Here is a 20,760-nt window from a genome sequence, read left to right as displayed (position 1 = left end):
TGTCATGCTTGGCCAAAACGAGTTTATTCCTTTGTGCATTTATCCTTACTATAATTGTTCTTGACCAAATTAATCTGAAAGTAACTAATTCAGACTTGGAGGTGAATTTCCTTTTTCATTTGTTTTGTTAATTTTGACCTGTTGCCTTACAAAGAAAAATCTAAGCAGCAGCATTTTCTTGGACCTTATTTTTGAGGGGATGATAGGTAGAGGCTGTAAGTATCATACTCTGACTATGAAATTGCAGGTCAGTGTACAAATAATGGCTGAAATCGTATCCGGTGATTTAAACTACTTGTATCTATCAGTATTTCTGTTGAATAACAAGTATTTCACATATCTTCAATTTTTACTTAATAATGAAATTGAAGGTTAGTTGTGACACATGGGGGGGACATTACATATAATGCTACTCCCCACCCTGACTTAGAGAGTCTTTCAAAGAGTAGCAGCAGGTGATTTTGTGTTTATCTTGTCATCTCTCTTGCGCTCTAAACCTCTGAAATGAGAATAATGAAGCATAGCACTGGACAGACAGTTGCTTAGAACTGCAGTGAAAATGTGCCCTCTGGAACAGCATCATTTTACTATTACTATGTTCTTCATGTCAGATTTTTCATTATCCAGTAGTAAAAATCTCAGGGGTATTTTTCAACTTTAATTAGTATTGTGTTGATTAAATACATCTCCAAGAGGTACTTTTTCTTCTTTCCAAGAATTTAAGTAACGTAAGACTCTCAAAGGAGCAGTCAGGTATTAATTGGCTGTTTTTTAAAATGCTGTTATTGATAGCAGGCTAAGAGGTCATTTTTAGGACCATTTCCAACACATAGTGAATGGGAACATTGGTGTAATAAGCAAAACAAAAGCTTTCCTAATATGTAGAAAACCACCAAAGATCTACTCAGCTACTTTGCTCAAGCACTTTTAACTCAGATGTGAGGCACCTCATTCATTATTTTGCAAATATGTGAGGAAAACTGAATTTGCAGATTCACAGATATATAAAGGTGGTCTGGAGGACAAACAAATTTTTCTGGAGTATACACACTGCTCATCTCATATCTCTGAAACAGAAAAACAATGTTGACAAGGGAACTATTTGAAAATAGACATGTTACAAAGGATGTCTGTCTCGCCTGGATTTTTGAGAATACAAGGCAGAAGAAAAACAGCTGGACCCAGAACTTTCTGGATCTGATTTGATGCTGGAGTGCTATTGCTACCTGTGAGACTAGTGACTGTTTATGCTGATTATAATCACCATGGTTCCAGGTTTTCTTTGGTAAGTAACAACCTTTTTCAGAACTAGTTGCTGATGAGAAATTGAATCTTTTATGCAGTCTCTTGCTGTTGCTGCTTGATAATTACATTGGCAGCCCTCTAATACTAACCTTAAGTGAAAATTTGAAAATTACTGCCTCTTTGTCTTCAGTCCTGTTCGTATTATTACAATAGTTCCTGGAGTTCATAGAGAGTTACAGGATGGTTGAGATTGGAAGGCATCTCTGAGATGACCTAGTCCAACCCCTTTTTCAAAACAGGGTCAAGTAGAGCATGTTGCAGAGGTTCATGCTGGGTAGGCTTTTGAGCATCTCCATGAATAGAGACTGCATGACTTCTCTGGGTAACTTGTTTCAATGTTTGACCGCTATCAGATTTTTTCAAGTGTTTAAATTGGACTTTCTGTGTTCAATTTTCTGTTCATAGCATTTTTTTGTTTCACTGGGTGCTGCTGAGAAGAATCTGGCTCAGTATTGTTTACTGTCTTCCATTACGTTGATGTGAATAAGATCCTCTCCAAACCTTCTCTTCTCTGGGGTAGACAACACCAGGTTTCTCAGCTTTTTTTCAAATGATAGATTTCCAGTTCCTTATTTGTTTTGATGACCCTTGCTGGACTTGTTCTAACATTATCTTACCTTTCTTGTGCTGGGGAACATAGAACTGGACATAGCACTTGACTCAGTGCTGGTGAGACCACATCTAGAGGGGAAGGATCACCTCCCTCAGTCTGCTGGTAATGCTCTTCCTAAGGCAGCCAGAATGCTGTTCGCTGGCCTTGCTGCAAGGGTACGTAGTTGACTTATGGTCATCTTGTCCACCAGGACGCCCAGATTCTTTTCTGCCAAGCATCTCCCAGCCGCTTGGTCCCCAGTGTGCACTCATTTCTGGAGTTATTCCCCTCCAAGTGCAGGATTCGGCCTTTCCCCCTTGTGGATCTTCATTGGGATGCCTATCAGCCCATTTCTCCAACCTGCTTAAGCTCCTTCTCATGGCAGCACAACTCTCTGGTCTGCCAACCGCTGCTTCCAGTTTTTGTCAGTTCTTCTGCTTGCCTCAAAGGTGTGGGTGTGGCACATTGTAAACAGATGAAGAACTAAAATCATGTGTCATTCCTTTGGAATGGATGTGGGATCTCAAATTTTGCAGGAGTATAGGTCCACAGTAATAGTTTTAATAGCTTTTTTTATTATTATTTTAATGGAAACTGACAGGAAATTAATTGGTCAACATTTTTCAGTAACTTTAGTTGTTGATATTAATAGTGCAAAAATGTTCAAAACATCTGAAAAGTTTCGAGTTTTGCAGGAGCTGTTTGTATGTGACAGTAACTAGTTTGGGGTCAGTTTTGATTTTTATCTTAGTGCAATTATTAGTTGCTTAGTGCACAGAGCAAGTGAAAGGAGGGAATAATTTTATTAATAGGAAAATTAGTAATTGTCTGACTATAACAGTGCCAAAAGTGATGGACGTCCCTATGAATCCTCACACCATCAGATTCTCACGTATGTGGTTGTCTTTACACGGACTGTGTTTAAATCTTGGCAGCAGTTCTGTGAAATAACTTTGATACCTCATTTAATATACCCGTGGCTATGACTTGCATCCAGTCTCTTGTCATCTTCTTGATTACTTAATTTCTTTGACTTTGACAAGCATAGTCTTCTCAAACCTAAATGTACTGCTTGAAAGTTCATTCTCTGCTGCTCTGATCCTCCAAGTAGATAGCGGTCCCCGTCTCTATCATCCCCTTTATTTTCTCACAGTCTCTCATGCTTACAAAACATTTTACAAACCTTAAACTGATACAAGACCACTGCGTACTATACTAATTACTTTCCAGTGTATATTCCTGCATCTGCCTATATCCATCTTCTGTATTTAATTTAATGTCTTAAACTTGGCTTCAAGAAATATGGAGCGATGTATTTTGTGTGTTCAATTTGTAAGCTGAAGTTTTTACAAATATAGGGCTCTTAGGCACAGCAAAATGACAAAGAACTACTTCAACCACTTCAGCCCTAGGGAGTTCACTGCCAGTTTTTTTTGGTTGCAGATATATTTTGCTGAATTTGTAGATTTACTCCATAGTCTTAGATTCTGGCACTAGATTATTTTGGTTTTTTTTACGGTCCTACAGTTGTCAGCTGCTATCTTTGTTCCAAGTCCTTGAGAGAAATTTCTTGATTCATCTTTAAGATAATTAACACAAACAAAATCTAAGGTAACGTTGGATTATTTGGTCTAGCTCCTACACCTGCTTGCTGATACAGCTTCAACAGAAGTCACTCCCTGTAGATAGCACCAATAGTTTATCATTCTTGTCCATCTCACAGCCACGCGTGTCCTTCATTGTCTGTATGTTTTTTGAGTTGAGCTCATCTGGGGAGGATTGAACCATGTTGGTTTCTGTCTAAAGTCTTGCTATTTTTAATTACTCGCTCTTGTTACTGGCGGCTTGAGCACAGTTTCTGGTTTTGTGAGTTTATTTATTGTTATTCTTAAATTAAACATGACTCCAATTATGTATTATAATTATTTGGATTTTACTAACTTAATGAAACATTTCTTAGTCTTCTTACACTAAAGAATCTGTTTAAAAAAAAAAGTAGTTGGAGTCTGGCTGTTCAGGCTGTTTTGGCTGAATGGTAAGTTTAGTTTTGCTGGGAGGTAATAGAGTATCATCTGGAAATGGGTGTTAGGTATTTTTTCTTTCATTTAAAAATCATTCTTTGGTATTATTAGGGAAAAAAATCATGCAAGGAAAAATCACAAAGGAATTATTTGACCTTTATATCAATATTCTCTTCATACCTGTGTTTTGAATGAAAAAAAAGAGACAAAAAGTAACGTATTTTAACTATCTGTAAAAATGAATATTTAAATTTGTATTTGACTGCGTGGCTAGATTATACAGAGCACTGCATTATTACTGTGTGAAGTTTTGAGACTAGGTAACTATAACAGCCAAATGCTGTAGAATTCCTACATTTTCTTGGGTTGTGTGAAAAGCTCAGTCTTCCAAAAGTTTCCAGGAAAGTTGATTTTGAGATACAGCCACGGATGCCCCATCCTTCCCCCTTATAAACGGCACACTGCCTGTGCTTTATGGTGGCTCTGGGTGGTTTTTCACTCACACATCCCATAGTCCTGCCCAGCATTCCTCTGGTGGTTGTGAACCTCTCCTACTCAGTACTGCATTGCAAGTGATGCCAGCTAGTACCTCAGCTCTTGCCTCTTCATCACTTATTTGGCATAAACCTAGCTTTATATTGTATCTTAATTTTTATGTTACATTTTCGGCAACGTGATTCACATGTGCTTGGGCCTCGAAGTCAGCCTAGAAATTTTGAAAGCAACTTGATGTAGTAGAGAGTGACTTTTGAGAACATATTCTTTGTAATTTCCATAGCATACTCCTTTTATTTTAGAAATATGGTAAAATATCGGTAACTATGGAAAAGGAAGATAAGCTAGTAGGTAGCATCAGAAGGGAAATGCAGTCATGCTGCATGCTGCCTTACTGGTTTGAGCAGTAATGACAGAAGGATTACCGCAAAGATTGTTAGCTACAACCCTTATCAATGCCAGCATGCTTAAAGAGGTTGACTATCAGGAAATGTGTTCACTATAGAGTCTGACTCTTGGGACTGATCTCTGGATGGATAACGTTTTATAAACAGCCAAACTTGTTAAAGGAAAAAAAAAAAGTCACATTTGCTATTTCTGCAGAGAAGTAACAATGATTCTGGAAGAACTTTTGAATGTAGCTTATAATACAGTTTACTGACTCCACAGCCCTTAGAAATTTAAGCAGTTAAAATCTGGAGTGTGTGAATCACTGTCATTTAATTTTAATTGTGTCTTAAAGGTTTTTGGCAGAGAGTGCTGAAATGTATTCAGTATTAAGTGTTTTGAGATTTAAGATAAAATTGTGATAATAGATATCGGTACCAGTTTTTCCAGTATCAGTAATATATCTTAGTGAATAAAACTCTTGATACCCACTGTTGTTTTTTTTTCTTACTGAATATTAGGTTTATAGTACACAATAACGTGACAGTTTGTGCGTGTTGATCTCTAATTGACTACGTCATTATTATAACTCTGCTCTCACAAATTTTGTGGGATGTGATTAATGAATGAAACATCAGTCCTTAGTCCAGAGGCTTACAGTATATTAAAAATGTTAGGTGCTGTAATTTGATACTTAATTTAGAGGGACTTGCATCATGTTGTAACTGCATCAAATCATTTTTTCAATTATCATAGTGACACAATGCACTGAGAATTGGTTATCGAACTCAGGGTACTGGAGCAGTTAATTATCTTTCTCATGTTATTGTATCTTTGCTTATTTCCTTATGATATGCTCAGTCCAGTCAAATTCTTTTATGCATCTTTACCTTCACCATGTATCTTATGTGATATGTGCTGTGTGCTTTGAAGAATAGTTTGCAGTTTAGAACGGTCACTATCATGCTAGTCATCCATCTCTATTCCTTATATTTTATTACTGTGATACGTCTAATAAATGCTACATACAAAGGTGCAACAAAAAGGTGAAGGTTTGGAGAAAAAGTTGTCCAGTTTCAGTAACACTGGGATGCTTTTATTAAGTAGGCTGAGAGAGCCACTTGTTCATTATTACTTTATACCTGTGACAAAAGTATCATTTTGGAGGTACTACTGTGCTTTGCTTTACTAATGGAAGTAGTAGACATGCATTACTGAAGTAAATAAAGTGTTATTTCCTCACTGGAATGTGATGAACCCCTTTTTAAAATTATATTGTACAGTGGTTTGGCTTTCTAATTTTTAAGAACAGTAGTTGCAGTTTAAAAAAAAAAAAAAAAGGCAAAACGAGTCTTTGGCTTCACAACAAATCAATTGGTACGTAAGAATTTCCCTGAATGTCATTTGTTTCCATGCTGTTTCAAATGAGTTGTTCTTGTACATAGGATGTTCCTTTTTGGGGGGAGAAGGTCAGAATTTTTACATTTGTTGGTTTGCTTTTATAAAATGACCCTTTATTAACAAAGATCTGAATGTGACATTTTAAAATGACACCTTTGTGGATATGGCATAATCTGGTAATAAAAAAGAGGTTAAACCTTCTAAATGTTTATGGGTTTACTGTTTATTCTTTCTCTGTTGTAGTGCGGTTGGCACGTTTGCTCGAGCACTGGACTGCAGTAGTTCTGTCAGACAACCTAGTTTACACATGAGTGCAGCTGCTGCTTCCCGAGACATCACACTGGTAGGTGGTTTGTTAAAAATCCTACAACTTTTTTATGTGTGTGAATTCAATAGTATCTTGTTACTTCAGAGTCTGCCCCCCAGATGTCTGTTTTCCTCTAGATACCTGCGTGGAAGCTCATGTATATGGTAGATAATTCTGTGCATTTTCTGTAACCTGCTAGGGCTGCGCTTGTAGTCATGCTGTAAATGGTTTGTTATCTATTTAAATATATCTTCACATGTGATGATTTGCATGGGAGGGTGGATAATACTCATTGTACACAGCTTCAGTCAGTTCAGTAGTGGGATTTAAAATACATTTTAATAAAGCTAAATGTTGTTTAGATTATATCTTATTATAACTGTATCTACAAATTTTCTAGAGTATAAATAATCAGACTTTGTAAGCAACTTTTTGAAGAACATTTTACTTAGGATATCCTTAGGATGTTTACTTGATTTGTTGAAGTAGTTGCTATAATATCATGGAAACATAGAATGGTTTGGGTTGGAAGGCTTAAAGACCATCTGATTCCAACCCCCTTGCCGTGGTCAGGGGCATCTCTCGCCAGACCAGGTTAGCCAAAGCCCCATCCAGCCTGGCCTTGAACACCTCCAGGGATGGATGGGGCATCCACAGCTTCTCTGGGCAACCTGTTCCGGTACCTCGCCACCCTCATGGTACAGAATTTCTTCCTAATATTTAAATGTACCCCCTTTTAGTTTAAAACCATTACCATTTAAAAGCATCTAAGCACCTACATCTTTTAGAGAAAGTTTAAAAGTATTTTAATTACAGACCAAAGTTTTGTCTTTGCATATTCATAGCTGAAATGACAAGATGTGCTACAGTGATGAAAGCGTGCCAGGAAAACTATGTGCAAACAAAATCTTACTGTTTCATAGAATCAAGTATGATTTTGTCTTTCCAAAGGCACCAGCAGAAGGTGTCTATTTTTTTTTAAATATTTGTGTACGGAATCATGGAGATGATAGCTAAGCCTTAAGTAGGTCTATTACTCATCAGGTAATTGAGTATTTGAACTAGAGGACACTCAAGGAAACTAACAGATCACTTTAAAATAGTTGAAGTACTGCCTTACACAGTGGGTAACTGAGAGCTCCTGGAATTCAGTACCTCAAGATTTTGTGGGAAGAGACAATGTTTGTAGGTTAAAAAAGGGGTTAGAAAAATTATGGGCAACGGATCCATAAGTAGATACTAAGGAGAACAAGAAATGCACAATCTGGCATTCCTAATTCCCAGGGCTTACAGGTGCTTGTGAAAGAAATGGGAATTAACCTTAGAAAGTTCTTAGATTTGCTAGCTTATTTTCTCTAAGTGACAGTTCCTTGTGACGCTGACAAGGACAGAATACTTGGCTAGATGGATGACTGATCTGACTCAGTAGGTCAGATCTTATATTCCAGATAAATCATATTCATTAGTATGATGAGAAATACACAATTTCTTATATTTTACCATGTGCTCTCAAAGACTATTAAACAGGAAACCAACTTAGTCTGGGCTACTGTAGTGCAGTAAAGGAAGGCACTGGTAAAATGTAATGGTTTCAGTAATCTTCAAGAGTTTCTTCTATATTCAAAAGCTGCTTCTTCTGTTTCATGCTTGCTGATATGATGTTACTGACGTTCCTTTCACATTAAATGCTTTAGTTTTTCCATCAAACAGCTCTTCCATTTGACATTTTTTATTTAATAAGATTCCTTTGGATGAAGATTTTCTGATAAATCCCACAGAATGCCCGTCCTTCTTACTGTATTCAGTGATTAAGAGAATAGATTCATCCTTATAGCAGTTTCTTTGTATTTGAAAGTACGTGTGCAGTGTTGCTAATAAAGGGATACATTTAACATTTGAGTGCCATATAAATGTTTCTCCATTGCAAATGATCCATTAAATTCCATTACACTTAATGAAAGGCATATCTTATAATGAGGCACCAGAGGAGCCACCCCAGGTTTAATTATTGTGTCTGTCTGTTCTTTCTCATTTTCCTACCCCCTCAGCTTTTTAAAACCCTCTTTTGCTCTTTGGCAAAGTACTTCCTTCTAAGTTAAGAAAAGACATATATGTCATTTTAGTAGTTATTCTTTCATAGTTTCCTATGTTAATTAGGAACATATTTTGAGCAGCAGTTAAAGTTAGTACAGACATTTGCAGAACTTGTGGTGGATCTCACTTGTACTTTGAAAGGGATGTAGGTGCATAATGCTGAGAAAATTACCCTGTCTGTATCCTTAGCGGCGGATAACCCTTGCACCTGAAGTGTTATTAATGGGGATTCTGTACATCATGTCTGTGGGTTTTCAGTGTTTCTAATGAGTTGTTTCAGGTAGAGATGGCTGTAAGCAGTCTGATAAGCACAGGTTATAAACGTGAGTAAACTCGGGGGGGGTGTATGGATTAGGGAGGTCCTGTGATCTAAATAGCAAGTGAGGGGCTACTTTCAGTCTTCCTTATCTTGAAAACCTGGGGAAGGTAATGAGATAAGGTAGGAAACAACCAAATCATCCAGAAAACGTTGCTAGAAGACATGAAACAGTATGGATTTAACTTCTTAGTTTATAGTATGTGTGTTTTTTTTGTTAGTGATAGACTGGTGAGACAACTAGAACTTGCATTTCTGGCACACTCAGACACAGTATTTTCCTTTATAATGAAAATTGGTCTCTGAGAAGAGAAGGAAACTGGAAAGACATCCTGTTTCAAATTTATAAATGTTGCACAGTGCATACACCGAGTGCCATTAAAGCAAAGGAGGTTGACAGAGTTACGGTGTATGCTGCTTGCTGGGGGCTTATTCTGAAGAGCCCATGCTACTTCACTATAAGGAAGTAAATCTGTTCTTGGATGTCTTTTGAAAATGTTAAGTGTGAGCAGATTCTTTCTTTCAATTTTGAATGGCAAGATGTTTTAATGAATTTTATTAGACTTCCGTGTATGTAGCAAATAAGATAAACATGTCTAAAATGATTGAATTATTCTATCTATATTCAGTTCCCAGTTTGAGTGCTTCTTTGGAGGCAGTTCAGTCTAGTTTATTTGACTGACTACTGAAATTGCATCTATTTTGGAAACTGTTAGAGCTTGTTTGCAATGTGTCCTGTTACTCCCTTTTTTTTCCAGCTCCATGCTGCTCCTCTTCAGCTTAGTACATAGTTTCTTGCTTTGCCTGCTTAAGTTTGGACTTGAAGTTCCCTCTGTCTATGTGGTTAATACCTTTCATCTGGTGGGACCCCTCATTTGTGCTGCACAGTGTGCTCCAGGCAAACTTGCTTAGGGAAGGGTGGTTCTTCCTTTGTTCTTCAAGGTCCTGTCTGGGAGGGGCACTGGCTGACAGTTCTCCCCAGCCTTAGGTATGTGTTCCTATCAGTTGTTTCTTACAGTCCTTGAATTCTTGGGTAAAGCAGATAAAAAGGAGATACTCCAGGACTTTGTCTTGGGCGCTAGCAATGTCTTTGTGCTGCTTCTGCTTTTGCTGGCACAGCTTACTCTTGGCAGTGTGGGAATCTGACTGAAGGTGGGAGCTGACAAACCTGCAGAAGGCAAAGAGTGTTACTGTGGGAACTTGTCAGTGGTCTTTTGTCACTGAGCAGTTTAGTGAAGACACTGTTTACCACAGAGTTCTCTGTCAATTCCCCCCCCCCTTTTTTTTTCTTCATAATATCACCAGAAAAAAGCTTTACGGAATCAGTTGTTTATTATAGATGGAAAAATGAATGTAAAGCAAGAGCAAGGTCCTGATTTATTCACTTCCATTGTCATTTTTAAGAAAATTGATGTCAGTGAATAGATCTAGATATAGCAGCTGCTTGGAAAATGTGCAGAACCGTTTTTCCATGAGGGCTGCAATTTAAATAAAGGTTTAAATCTTGGTAACATAAACTGAGTTCAATCTTTAGGCTTGCTTTATTCATTGCTTACATGACAAGCCATAAATCCGTAACTTAATTTTGCATTCCCTAATCTGAAGATTATGGCTTTTGGATGTTACGTGACAGTATTTCCATATTAGAATACTTCATGTTAACAACGGCTTATTCTCAAGGCTGGTAAATTTGGCTTGAACCGTAAGTAAAGTGACTTATTGTAGGATAACAGTGACATTACTTCTTGCAGATGAAACAGTTCAAGAATCTTGTCCGTGTTAGCTTTCAAAGAGGTATATTGAAAGCTGGAGAAAGACTTAGCCTACTCATAGGAGATAGCCAAAAACAATAAGGAGAAACCATTATTTGCAGTACATTTTGTATGCAGAAGCTCAACTGGAATTACTATGTAAGTGTTATACTGACACATAGTGCAAGACTGTTCCTTCCTTGCAACGTTCTAGGTGTCATAAGATGAGTTTAGGACTGTGTGAGAGACTGCATGCTGCCCTTACAGCTCGTCACTATGGTGGGACCAACACGTGGGAGGCTGATGTTATGCAATCACACACAGTATTGCACTTTATACATCTAATACCTCCTTCAGCACAATGATTTGAGATTGTGATGATGGGCTTTTGGGCACTGAGTCAGAAAGACTTGCATGTTGCTCATCTTCCCTACGGGTGGATCTGTGATGTAGTTGATTACTTTTCATGTTCCCTATCACTTGTGAGTATCCAGCGTTACTTTTAAAGTGAAGAATGCTATAATCTGTTTGCTCTTTTTCACTTTTTTAAAGGAAGGTGAAGTAAACAACAAAAAAAGATTTATCCATCTCTAGAGTTTATCAAGGGGCAAAACTTGCTTGTTTTTCAGTGTGATGATAATGAAAGCAATAAATGACTTCTTTGTCCAGCAGTGAGAATATTAAGCACATGTTTTCTGAGGAACTGTTCAGTTACTATTTAGAAGTTAATTAAAATTGCCCCTCAGTCAGTGTACGTCACTGTCACTATTGGGTTACTTGAAACCAATTTCTACCAGCTAAAGATTCTCCAGAAATGTTTGCTGGTAATGTACAGGAACTAATTGACTAATGTCATTTTTAGTAAGCATTTCATTAAGGCATTTCCTTTCCCAAATTAAGTAATAAACAATTTATTTTCCTCGCATTACACAGCGGGAGATCTGTGATAATAAAGATAGATTCTAAATTTTGCATTAGTTAAGGTTTATTGTATGGTGTACAGAAAATAATACACTGAATTTGTGTTAATTGAAGTGGACTGCTAATTAAACAAGCTTTTCTACTCTCTCCTTCTCCACATTAGTTTCATGCAATGGATACGTTGCATAAGCACAACTATGATTTGAGCAGTGCCATCAGTGTTCTAGTGCCACTTGGAGGGCCTGTCTTGTGTAGAGACGAAATGGAGGAATGGTCAGCATCAGAAGCTAGTTTATTTGAAGAGGCATTGGAAAAGTATGGGAAGGACTTCAATGACATTCGACAAGACTTTGTAAGTACTGAAGTAGAGTACTTCTTTGCTAACATGTTTTTGCATGGGTGAGCATAATTACTTTCTGTAGGTTTGGAAGATTAGCTAGAGGAGAAATTTGTGTAGTTGATACATGTAAGTAACATGCATATACATTTTATACAGATGAGTCAATATTCTTTCTTGTTTGGTGCAATTCTTTGGAAAGACGTTGGCAGAAGGTAATCTGTTCAGTGGTTTACTACCAGGTGTAGGGCATCTCATATGCAAAGGTGTTTTGATCAGGATGTTTACAAAGACCTGGAAAAGTTCCAGAAGCTTCTCCACAATTTTCAGTGGAATTGATTGTCAGCTACATGCCTGACTCCCCTGAGTGTTTTCCGAAACTCTGGGATTTCCTTCTTTGATTAGTAGAGAGAAATTCATATTCAAATAGCTTATAAAGTGCACCGCAGTGAGTTATTTTGACATATTAGATATTTTGGTACTTCTGAAAGATGAAGCAAATGTTTTCCAATACCTTTTAACTACAGTTTTTGGTACTGAAGTGTCAGGCCATAGGACAGCTTTAATTTGCTGAATTCTTCTGCAGAGTAATGAAATGAAATCAGTTCTGAGACTGCTGAAATTGCTAGTTATTTGTTTACGCTTTTTTTCGTGCATGCTTCCTGCAGAACCTCCTTGCTTTCAATGAAAAATATTTCCTCTGTCATTCTAAATTGTTCAAGTTGGGCTTTGTGAAAAGGTTAGGATATGAGCCAGAACAATTTCATTACTTAAGACTGAAGTTGATTGAAACATTTTCACAACAATTTCATTCTGCCTGACTCCGAGAGTTCAGAGTTTTTTTTTTCTTTGCAGATGTTACTAATAATCTTTGTAATTAAAAAAGAGGAAGGGAGAACTATGTGGTACAATGTAGAAGTCCTTCCAAGAAAGTGTGTGGGAGGGTGGGAGGAGGCTTGGCGCTGAGCTTAGCTGTCTTATCTTCACTTTCACAGTTCTGAAATGAAACAGATAATTGAATGAATGTGGGAAGGGAAGGCCATTGTTTTTTCTGAAGAGTTGACATTTTAACAGGTGTATTATATATGTGTGCTTAATTCTGAGATTCCTAAGGGAGAAAATGTTCAATGCAATGAGTTCATTGTGTGAAGTTGAAAATTGTATCATGGACAAAATAGCTCTCACATTCAAGAAAATATGAGTAGAAAGGAGTATTTTATAGACTTTTACAAGTTGAGTTCTAATGCAGCTTGTGACCAAGTAAGTTTAAGCCTTGTCTCTGGTATTTATGTAATTTTTTTCTGTATAATTGTGAGATGTTGCACGTAGTTAAATTCTGTTGATACTCATACATTAAATTGATGCATTGCAGAAATAGCTTTTGTGTTTTAATGTTCAAATGCCAGATATTCAAGTAACTTCACTAGAAGCTCTTTAAAATGTTCAGTTTTATCTCAGGTAGACTCCTGATAGCCTCCCTTTATCAGTGAATTTTCCTTCCCAAAATGTAAGTCCTTTTTTCCCTTGTCCTCCTACCAGAATGAAAGAGATCTAGAGATGGGGTTGCACAGCCTATGAAGGACACATTAATGATGAGTCAGAGTACAGCAGAAATGGATATAGGGCAGTAATCACTTATAGTCACTTTTAGCTAAACCAGGGGTGTTGTCTAGCCTTAGTCACTGTTTTTTAGCCTTTTGAAAAAATAGTGTCATTTTTAAAACATTTGAAGAATATCTGTTTTACTTGTCAGTTTATATGATATTGGTAACCGTGCGTACAATCTTGATACAATTCTATGCAATTTGGAAGCTCTCAATTGTATTAATTATGTAATCTTGTGTGATAACTTAATTTCTCCAAGTAAAAGTTATATATTCTCACATGCTGTGTAGTATTCTAAAGCAGTAGAGGTTTAAAAACAAGCATTTAGTTTTGAGTAATCATCTAAAATGGTCCTTCAAGATTTAGGTCATGGATATATGAGAAGTTTCTGCACGTTGAGGTAGGTGGAAATTTTTAGTGCTTAGCAGTAATTATCGATGAGAATATATTTATCTGTTACCAGGTATCATCCCTCATAAATTACTTTTATATGTGTTGATAAAGCTTGAAAAAATGAGCTAACGCACTGCTAGCGTATGTGCTAATTTCTTTAAGCGTCCATTTCGTATCTAATCCTATGCTGTCAGAGATTAAATTTGAACCTAAGCAGTCAGTGCCGCGGTGCCACTGCACAGGCAAGACTGCCACAGAATGTAGCAGAAAGACTGGTAGCACTATGCTGAAGCAGAAGGGTTGTGCAATACCCGCCTGAGTCATTATGTGCCAGAGGAGTTGTCTTCTGAATTGGCCCAGATTTGCAAGACACAGCAGCTGCAGTTGCAACCCTTATATTACAGTTCTGTAAAGGGCAGGCTCATTTACTTTCCCAGCAATTAGTAAGAACTAGCACTCTTTGACATTCGATGTGCAGCTCAAGCTTTAAGCTATAAACATTAAATATTAGTAAGCAAGATGATTATTATAAATTAAGTGGTGCAAGGGAGTTTACCATTTTTTAATAGACAGGAGAAGCTCATTTGTTATCAAATTACCGTCTAGCCTTTGAATAATCATATTCATCTGCTGTTGACTCATCAACTGTTAAAGCAGTTCATTTGCTGAGATTCTGCTGTCTTTAAGGAGCTATTTAAATCCTAATCAACCTAAACTTTTAAATTTAATTGAATTTACTTGAATTACTTCACATCCCAGGGTAGTAAAATGGGAGAAGAGTGAATGTTTTATATTCTGTAAACATAACTATTTTCCTAATGGTAAGAGACAGCTGTTATGCTTGTTAATTCTTAGTTTTTCATTATCACAATTTTTCACGAACTTATAACTTTCATGACTCAAATACCACAGGAAACACTTTGGTAATCAAACTCAAACTGTTCATATAAAACAGGAGCTAGATTGTAGCATCAGAAAAGCATGGAATTAAGCTTTAAAGTTAACATGTTCATTTTAAAATAATTTAAATCCTAGGTTTTTCATGCTGGTCTGATCTGAGTAGTCCATTTTTACCCTGCAGAAAAACAAAGAAATGGAAAATTCCCTTTCCCTGTTTTTGTTTTGCTGTCATCTCGTTGCTGGTTTTCTCCTACAAAAATGTCATGTAGAAGGTCATTTTCATTTCTTTCAATTAGTGTTTAATAAAACCTGATAATGGGAGTTAAGTTACTCAGTATCTGCTCACAGTTCCTGTGGCAGTTAAGAGCAACTTCAGGACAATTCATGTGCCTCTACAGCGTTTTGTCATTTAGGTGTGCAAGTAAACAGAATACAAAAATCTGTGTGTTAAACATGTTTTCTGAGTTAGGACTCAGTGTAAAAAAGATTATGGTTATCCAGTCCAACCACCTTAATTATCTTTCATTAATTGTAGTTACCTATGGAGTTAACAGACATACCGGTGTCGTAGTTAAAACAGACAGATGGAAGTATTTTCTGGAGTACGGGTGAACAGTCTGCGGCACAAATGTGTTGATAGGAGAAGTGTTGAGGAAGGAGAGTAAATATGGAGAAGTTAAAAAGGACTAGCTGATAATGACAGGTAGTTAGGGTGACAGTTTCATCTGGGTGTCAAGAAGTACATGGACATGCAGACTAGTGCATGCATTTGCTGCTTCTCAGTCACTGGCCTTTACTTGGGCAGATTTCTTGTACGGCATCATTACCTGAGAAAGTAAAAGAATTTTAACAAACTGAATTGTGTTGCTATTTACCACAACATCATTTATGCATTTGTTAGTTAAAAGCAAATAGACAATGCTGCTATTGTTTGGACCAGAGATTGGGCACAGCTGAGTCTGGACCTGAATCCCAGCTTATGACAAGCAGAGATGGAGCCAAACTCAGTTCCTCCAAGTGTCTGCAAGCAAGCAGAGCGTAAAACTGGCTGTGAGCACCTGCATGCTGGCAGAGGCAGCTTGATATATTTTTTCTTCTGTTGCTTTTAAGAACTTGATCAAAAGGTTCAGGAACCTGCTCTTTTGGCTCAGTACGTAGAGAAAATCCCTAAGTGGAGTAAGATTACAAAGAAGTTTCCACACCTGGATTTTCTGGGATTTCCTGAAAAATGACGCTTATCTCTGGAGAGCTATGAACATTAGTATTAATGCATGCTTCCATAAAATACCATGTATAAAACAGTAATGTGTCTCCAAGTTATGAAGAAAATTCCGTGAATCCTGTATGAGAATTACTAATTCTTATTGTAGAGATAATTTATGGTATTTAATAGATAATTCATTAGTAATTTCAAGTGGCTGCTATGCTTAGTTTTCTCCTCTAAACTTAGGTTACGATTCTAGTTTTACACATTTTTGATTTACTGTTGAACATGTGCAACCAAAATTGTTATCAAGGTAATAAAATTCAGTTGCTCTGAGCTTGTGCAGAGACATCTGTAGAATACTTGGTGTCAGTATCACTCTTATTGCAAGGAGCAAATCCTACTTCAAGCATCCTTTTGTTCGGTGTTTAGTAGTTGAGTATGCAGAGCTTTATGCAAAACCATCAGTATTATATGAGCAGCTATGTTGTTATGGGACTTGAAAAAAAAAGTGAATTAAGTACTATAACCAGTGTATTTTGTAAGAGCAAAACTATTATGAGACTTGAACACAGTCTTGTAAAGATGATAAATTTTAGTCCTGATGTTGTTTGATGATGTCTATCTGAGGCACTTTACAATAGAGTTGATACTACTTTCTGTGTTTCCTGATGCACTGGATTCTGGTTTGATCAGTTAGTCTAACCATAACACTTAAATTAAACAAATTACATTTAGCTTTGTTGTGCAATACTGCTGGGATTCTGAATCTTTGTTAATTATAAGGAAAGATTGTGTATTATTAGTGGTGTATACATTTATATGCATATAGATTCCAATGTGGGTATTTAATGCATGAACATTTTAAGAATTGTGTATCAACTACACATAGTTTTAACATGTGTTTAATAAAATGTGAACGCTGCTATTTCCTTACTTGTATACTTCCACTTTAATTTGTAACAAATGTTTTTCAGCTCCCATGGAAGTCGCTGACTAGTATCATTGAATATTATTACATGTGGAAAACTACTGACAGATATGTGCAGCAGGTAATTTAAAGGCTATTTCACCATAAACAAGTCTGCCATGCTCTTATCTAAATAACAACAAAAAATCTCAGCTTGTTAAGGAATAAAAAATTGTGTTCTTCAAAAGAAATGTAGTGGGAGGTGTATGGTAATAGTTTAGGCTGCAGAGTAGTGTTTTTGTGCCGTTCATAGGATGTATTGCCAAATCCTGGGATGCCTGTTGTACACCATATAGCTGTGAATAGCTTTTTAAGCCATTTGGATTGTATGCTGGCTTGTAGCAATGTGATTTCTGGTTTTTGCTGTGCTGTGGAAGAAGGAAATGGGCTACAGAGCGGATTCTCTGGGCTGTGAAGCTGCATATGGGCCTGAAGAAAAACAAAAAACACATCATGTTAAATGTGGCTTCTAATGTTATGAACATTTTGTTGATGCTCCACGCTAAAACATTACTTTGGCATTACCAAGATTTGAAAACAAAGTTGAGTGCACAGAGTGAATGTGTTCATCCTTCTAAATGAATGTTTGAGTTCCTCTGGAGCACAAACATTGTAAGATAATAGTGGATACCCACTTGAAGCAGGTTTAGGCAAAACTTGAGTGTTAGTAATTTTTATATATTGCACTATTTATACATTTACTCCTTGATTTAGATACTAAAAATATTTTAAAATACTCCAGTGTAATTTATGATTTAACGTTTTAGTTTGCAGCTCATTTACTTGGATAATTAGTAGCAATGTTAAGTACAGCATGTTGAAAATAAATTTTACGCTCTAACGATGACAGCTGTATTGTTAGATGCGTGTTTGGAGTCATTCCAGGCTTCTTTGTTATAGCGTGTCAGAAAGCTGATCACTTCAGCTTGTTCTGTGGTTTGGTGGCTTTTTGTTTTATTTTGTGTTTGTTTGGGTGTTTTAGGGGTATGAAAATAAAGAAAAAAGTCTTTTACCACATAGTAGAGTTTTGAATTATCACTAGAATCTTTTAGTTGTATGGATAATAGAAAGACAAAATAACTTGCTCTGTATTCCAGCTTGTTTTTTTCAGTTTGTCTCCATTCATTTCACTTTTTAGCACTTTTTTTTTTTTGCACTGTATATCTTAAAAAGATGTCAGCAAAGATTTACTGTGCTGTTCCTCAGCTCTTGAGGAACGGGCAACAGAGGATCTTGAAGAATCAGATAAAAAGATTTTATTGAGACCAAAAGCCTTGGAGTAAGGATAAATTGAACTGAAAATTGACTTCTGTTAACACTCTTAGGTTGCTCGGAGACTGATTGTTGTTTCCTGTGAAATTTTTTGAAATACTTGCTCTGGAGTTGTTGGCGTAATGCTCTGAGACTCCTTTTCTAAAGTTCTGTGGGGCTTCGTTATGATTCTGTTGCTACAACAGTCGAGATGTGTGATGTGCTGAGTTTGTGTACCATTTCATAGGATGAGGTTTTTAGATTCACATGCAGGAAAAACATAAAACGCAAAAGAATTTATTGTCATCAACAGCCTGAGTGCTCTTATAAAAGTCAGCCTTACTTGTAACTAAATCAAGTTGTAACATCCTAACTCAGACCATGGCATTATACCACAGGATTTAATGTTCTAGACATGGTCTTTTCAAGGTCATGCGTGATCATCAAAAAGAAAAACAGCGTAGGCTGAATACTGCATTTCTGTGCAGGTTAACATTTCTGTAATCCTTCCTGATCAGAACTTTGTCCTGACGTTGTTTAGATTGTTCTGGAATGGTAAAAATAATACAGTTCAGTAAAAATTGTATCTGTAGGGTGGTTTTGTTGTTCTCATTGTCGTCTCCTCCACCACCAGAACAAGCTGTGATGATTTCAGGGAGAAAATATGTTCAGTAAGAAAGTGGCAATTCTGGAGTCATTGTTCTCTAAATACCGTCTTTGAGAGATAGAACAGCTTTGAGGAATGGGGAAAGAAAATGTTGATGTACATTCTTGAATCTTATACACACATAAAATACAGACTTCGAATTCTGTATCAATGTGGTTTAACTTGAAAATTTGCCCTTTAACTATCTGTTTATTTCTTTGTGTGAATTAGCTGGTTTATGTCAGGCATACGAAAGTTTTCCACGTCATAAGTGCTGTGAAATGTTGTTCTTGTTTGGTATCTAAATGCAATGATTTAATGGTGATGGAGATATCGCTGCCACCTTCAGGGCACGTTCCCTTCAAGTCAAGGTGAAGGGAAATCGTAGAGTCATAGAATGGCTCAGGTTGGAAGAGACCTTAAAGATCATGCAGCTCCAACCCCCCTGCCGTGGGCAGGGATGCCACCCACTAGATCAGGTTGGCCAAGGCCCCATCCAGCCTGGCCTTGAACACCTCCAGGGATGGGGCACCCACAGCTTCTCTGGGCAGCCTGTGCCAGTGCCTCACCACCCTCTGAGTGAAGAATTTCCTCATAACATCTAATCTAAATCTCCCCTCTTTTAGTTTAAAACCATTATTCCTTGTCCTATCATTACATGCCCTTGTAAAAAGACCCTCTCCTGCTTGATTTATTACATGAGAGTACAGAGCTCTTCCACTCCCAGGAGAATAACCTTATAGAGTTGCCAACTCTGATCAGATCCTCTGTTCCTAAGGACCATGTCCCATGGGATCTTATCCACTAATTCTTTGAACAGCTAGAAGTTGGCTCTTCTGAAGTTCAGGGTCCTGACTTTGCTGCTAGCCAGGCCAGTATCTCTCAAGATCACAAACTCATCCAGGGTGTGGTCACCGCAACCTAGTTTTCCTCCAGTTTTAACCTCTTTAATGAGCTCTTCTGCATTGGTCAGCACCGGGTCCACTAATGTATCTCTTCTGGTTGGTTTGTCTAATACCTGGATGAGGAAGTTGTCCTCAGTGCACTCCAGGAGTCTCCAGGATTGCTCACTGGAAATAGTTACACTGAAGTCCTCTGTCTGTACTGAATCTGTCTAGCAAAACTAATTCAGGCCTTCAGTAATAAATATTGGTGATACAGCACTTTCCCTGGCCATAGCATTATATAGTGTCTCCGGAAGGTCAGATGACTCATTCCACTCAACGAAATGTTTTCACGTTCCTTGTTTTCTTCTTGAAAGTCTGGTTCAATACAAAAGACTTGTAGTAAGACTTTTCCACAGAAAAAGGGAGAACATGTGTAAGGATAACTTTGTTGTTGTAGTACAAGAATATTACATTTCCCTCTCATTTATTTATTTCTCTTGTTGAAGATGCTACTAACATAGGAAAATGGTCATTCCTCAGGATAGTTATCAGTTGATATTCATAACAAAAGTTCCTGGAAAAAATTTACTGTTTGATTTCAAAGGCAGTTGATTTAAAAGTAGTACAGCCCAGATGAGAAGCTGGGATAGTTGAGGATAGCTGGGATAGAGGTTGACCTCCCTATAACGCATGCTGTATGACTTGTTTGAAATACTTACTGTGTAACATCAGAATTTAAAAAAAAAAAAAAAAAAAAAAAAAAATTCTCTTTCCTTTTTACATTGTTCTAGTGATTTATTACCCTTAATACTTTTTCTTTGTACAATGAGACCTGTTTGTTATGAACTTTGTGGAATGCATGTTATCTGCGGACCTGCAGTCTCACATGCTTTTTTTGTTTGCAAACAAATTATATATAGTTGAATATAATATGAAGAGATAAGACAGTTGTGGAAAGCCAGTGACCCGAAGCTTTT

General features: G+C 37.0%; 1 protein-coding gene across 4 annotated transcripts in view; it reads left to right on the top strand.

The window, feature by feature from the left end:
- The window catches only part of MTA3 (metastasis associated 1 family member 3), a 139,719-nt gene that overhangs the window by 59,319 nt on the left and 59,640 nt on the right, over nucleotides 1–20,760 (top strand). For all 4 annotated transcript variants that reach the window (XM_040551300.1, XM_040551301.1, XM_040551302.1 and 1 more), the window contains exons 8-10: nucleotides 6,445–6,544; nucleotides 11,754–11,942; nucleotides 17,007–17,081. In XM_040551300.1, coding sequence (XP_040407234.1) covers nucleotides 6,445–6,544; nucleotides 11,754–11,942; nucleotides 17,007–17,081 — 364 coding nt within the window. The remainder of the gene's footprint in view (nucleotides 1–6,444; nucleotides 6,545–11,753; nucleotides 11,943–17,006; nucleotides 17,082–20,760) is intronic.

The sequence above is a fragment of the Cygnus olor genome, chromosome 3, assembly GCF_009769625.2.
Source record: "Cygnus olor isolate bCygOlo1 chromosome 3, bCygOlo1.pri.v2, whole genome shotgun sequence".
NCBI lineage: Eukaryota > Metazoa > Chordata > Aves > Anseriformes > Anatidae > Cygnus > Cygnus olor.
The sequence above is the reverse complement of the archived record's forward strand: the minus strand, read 5'-3'. Positions and strand labels throughout refer to the sequence as shown.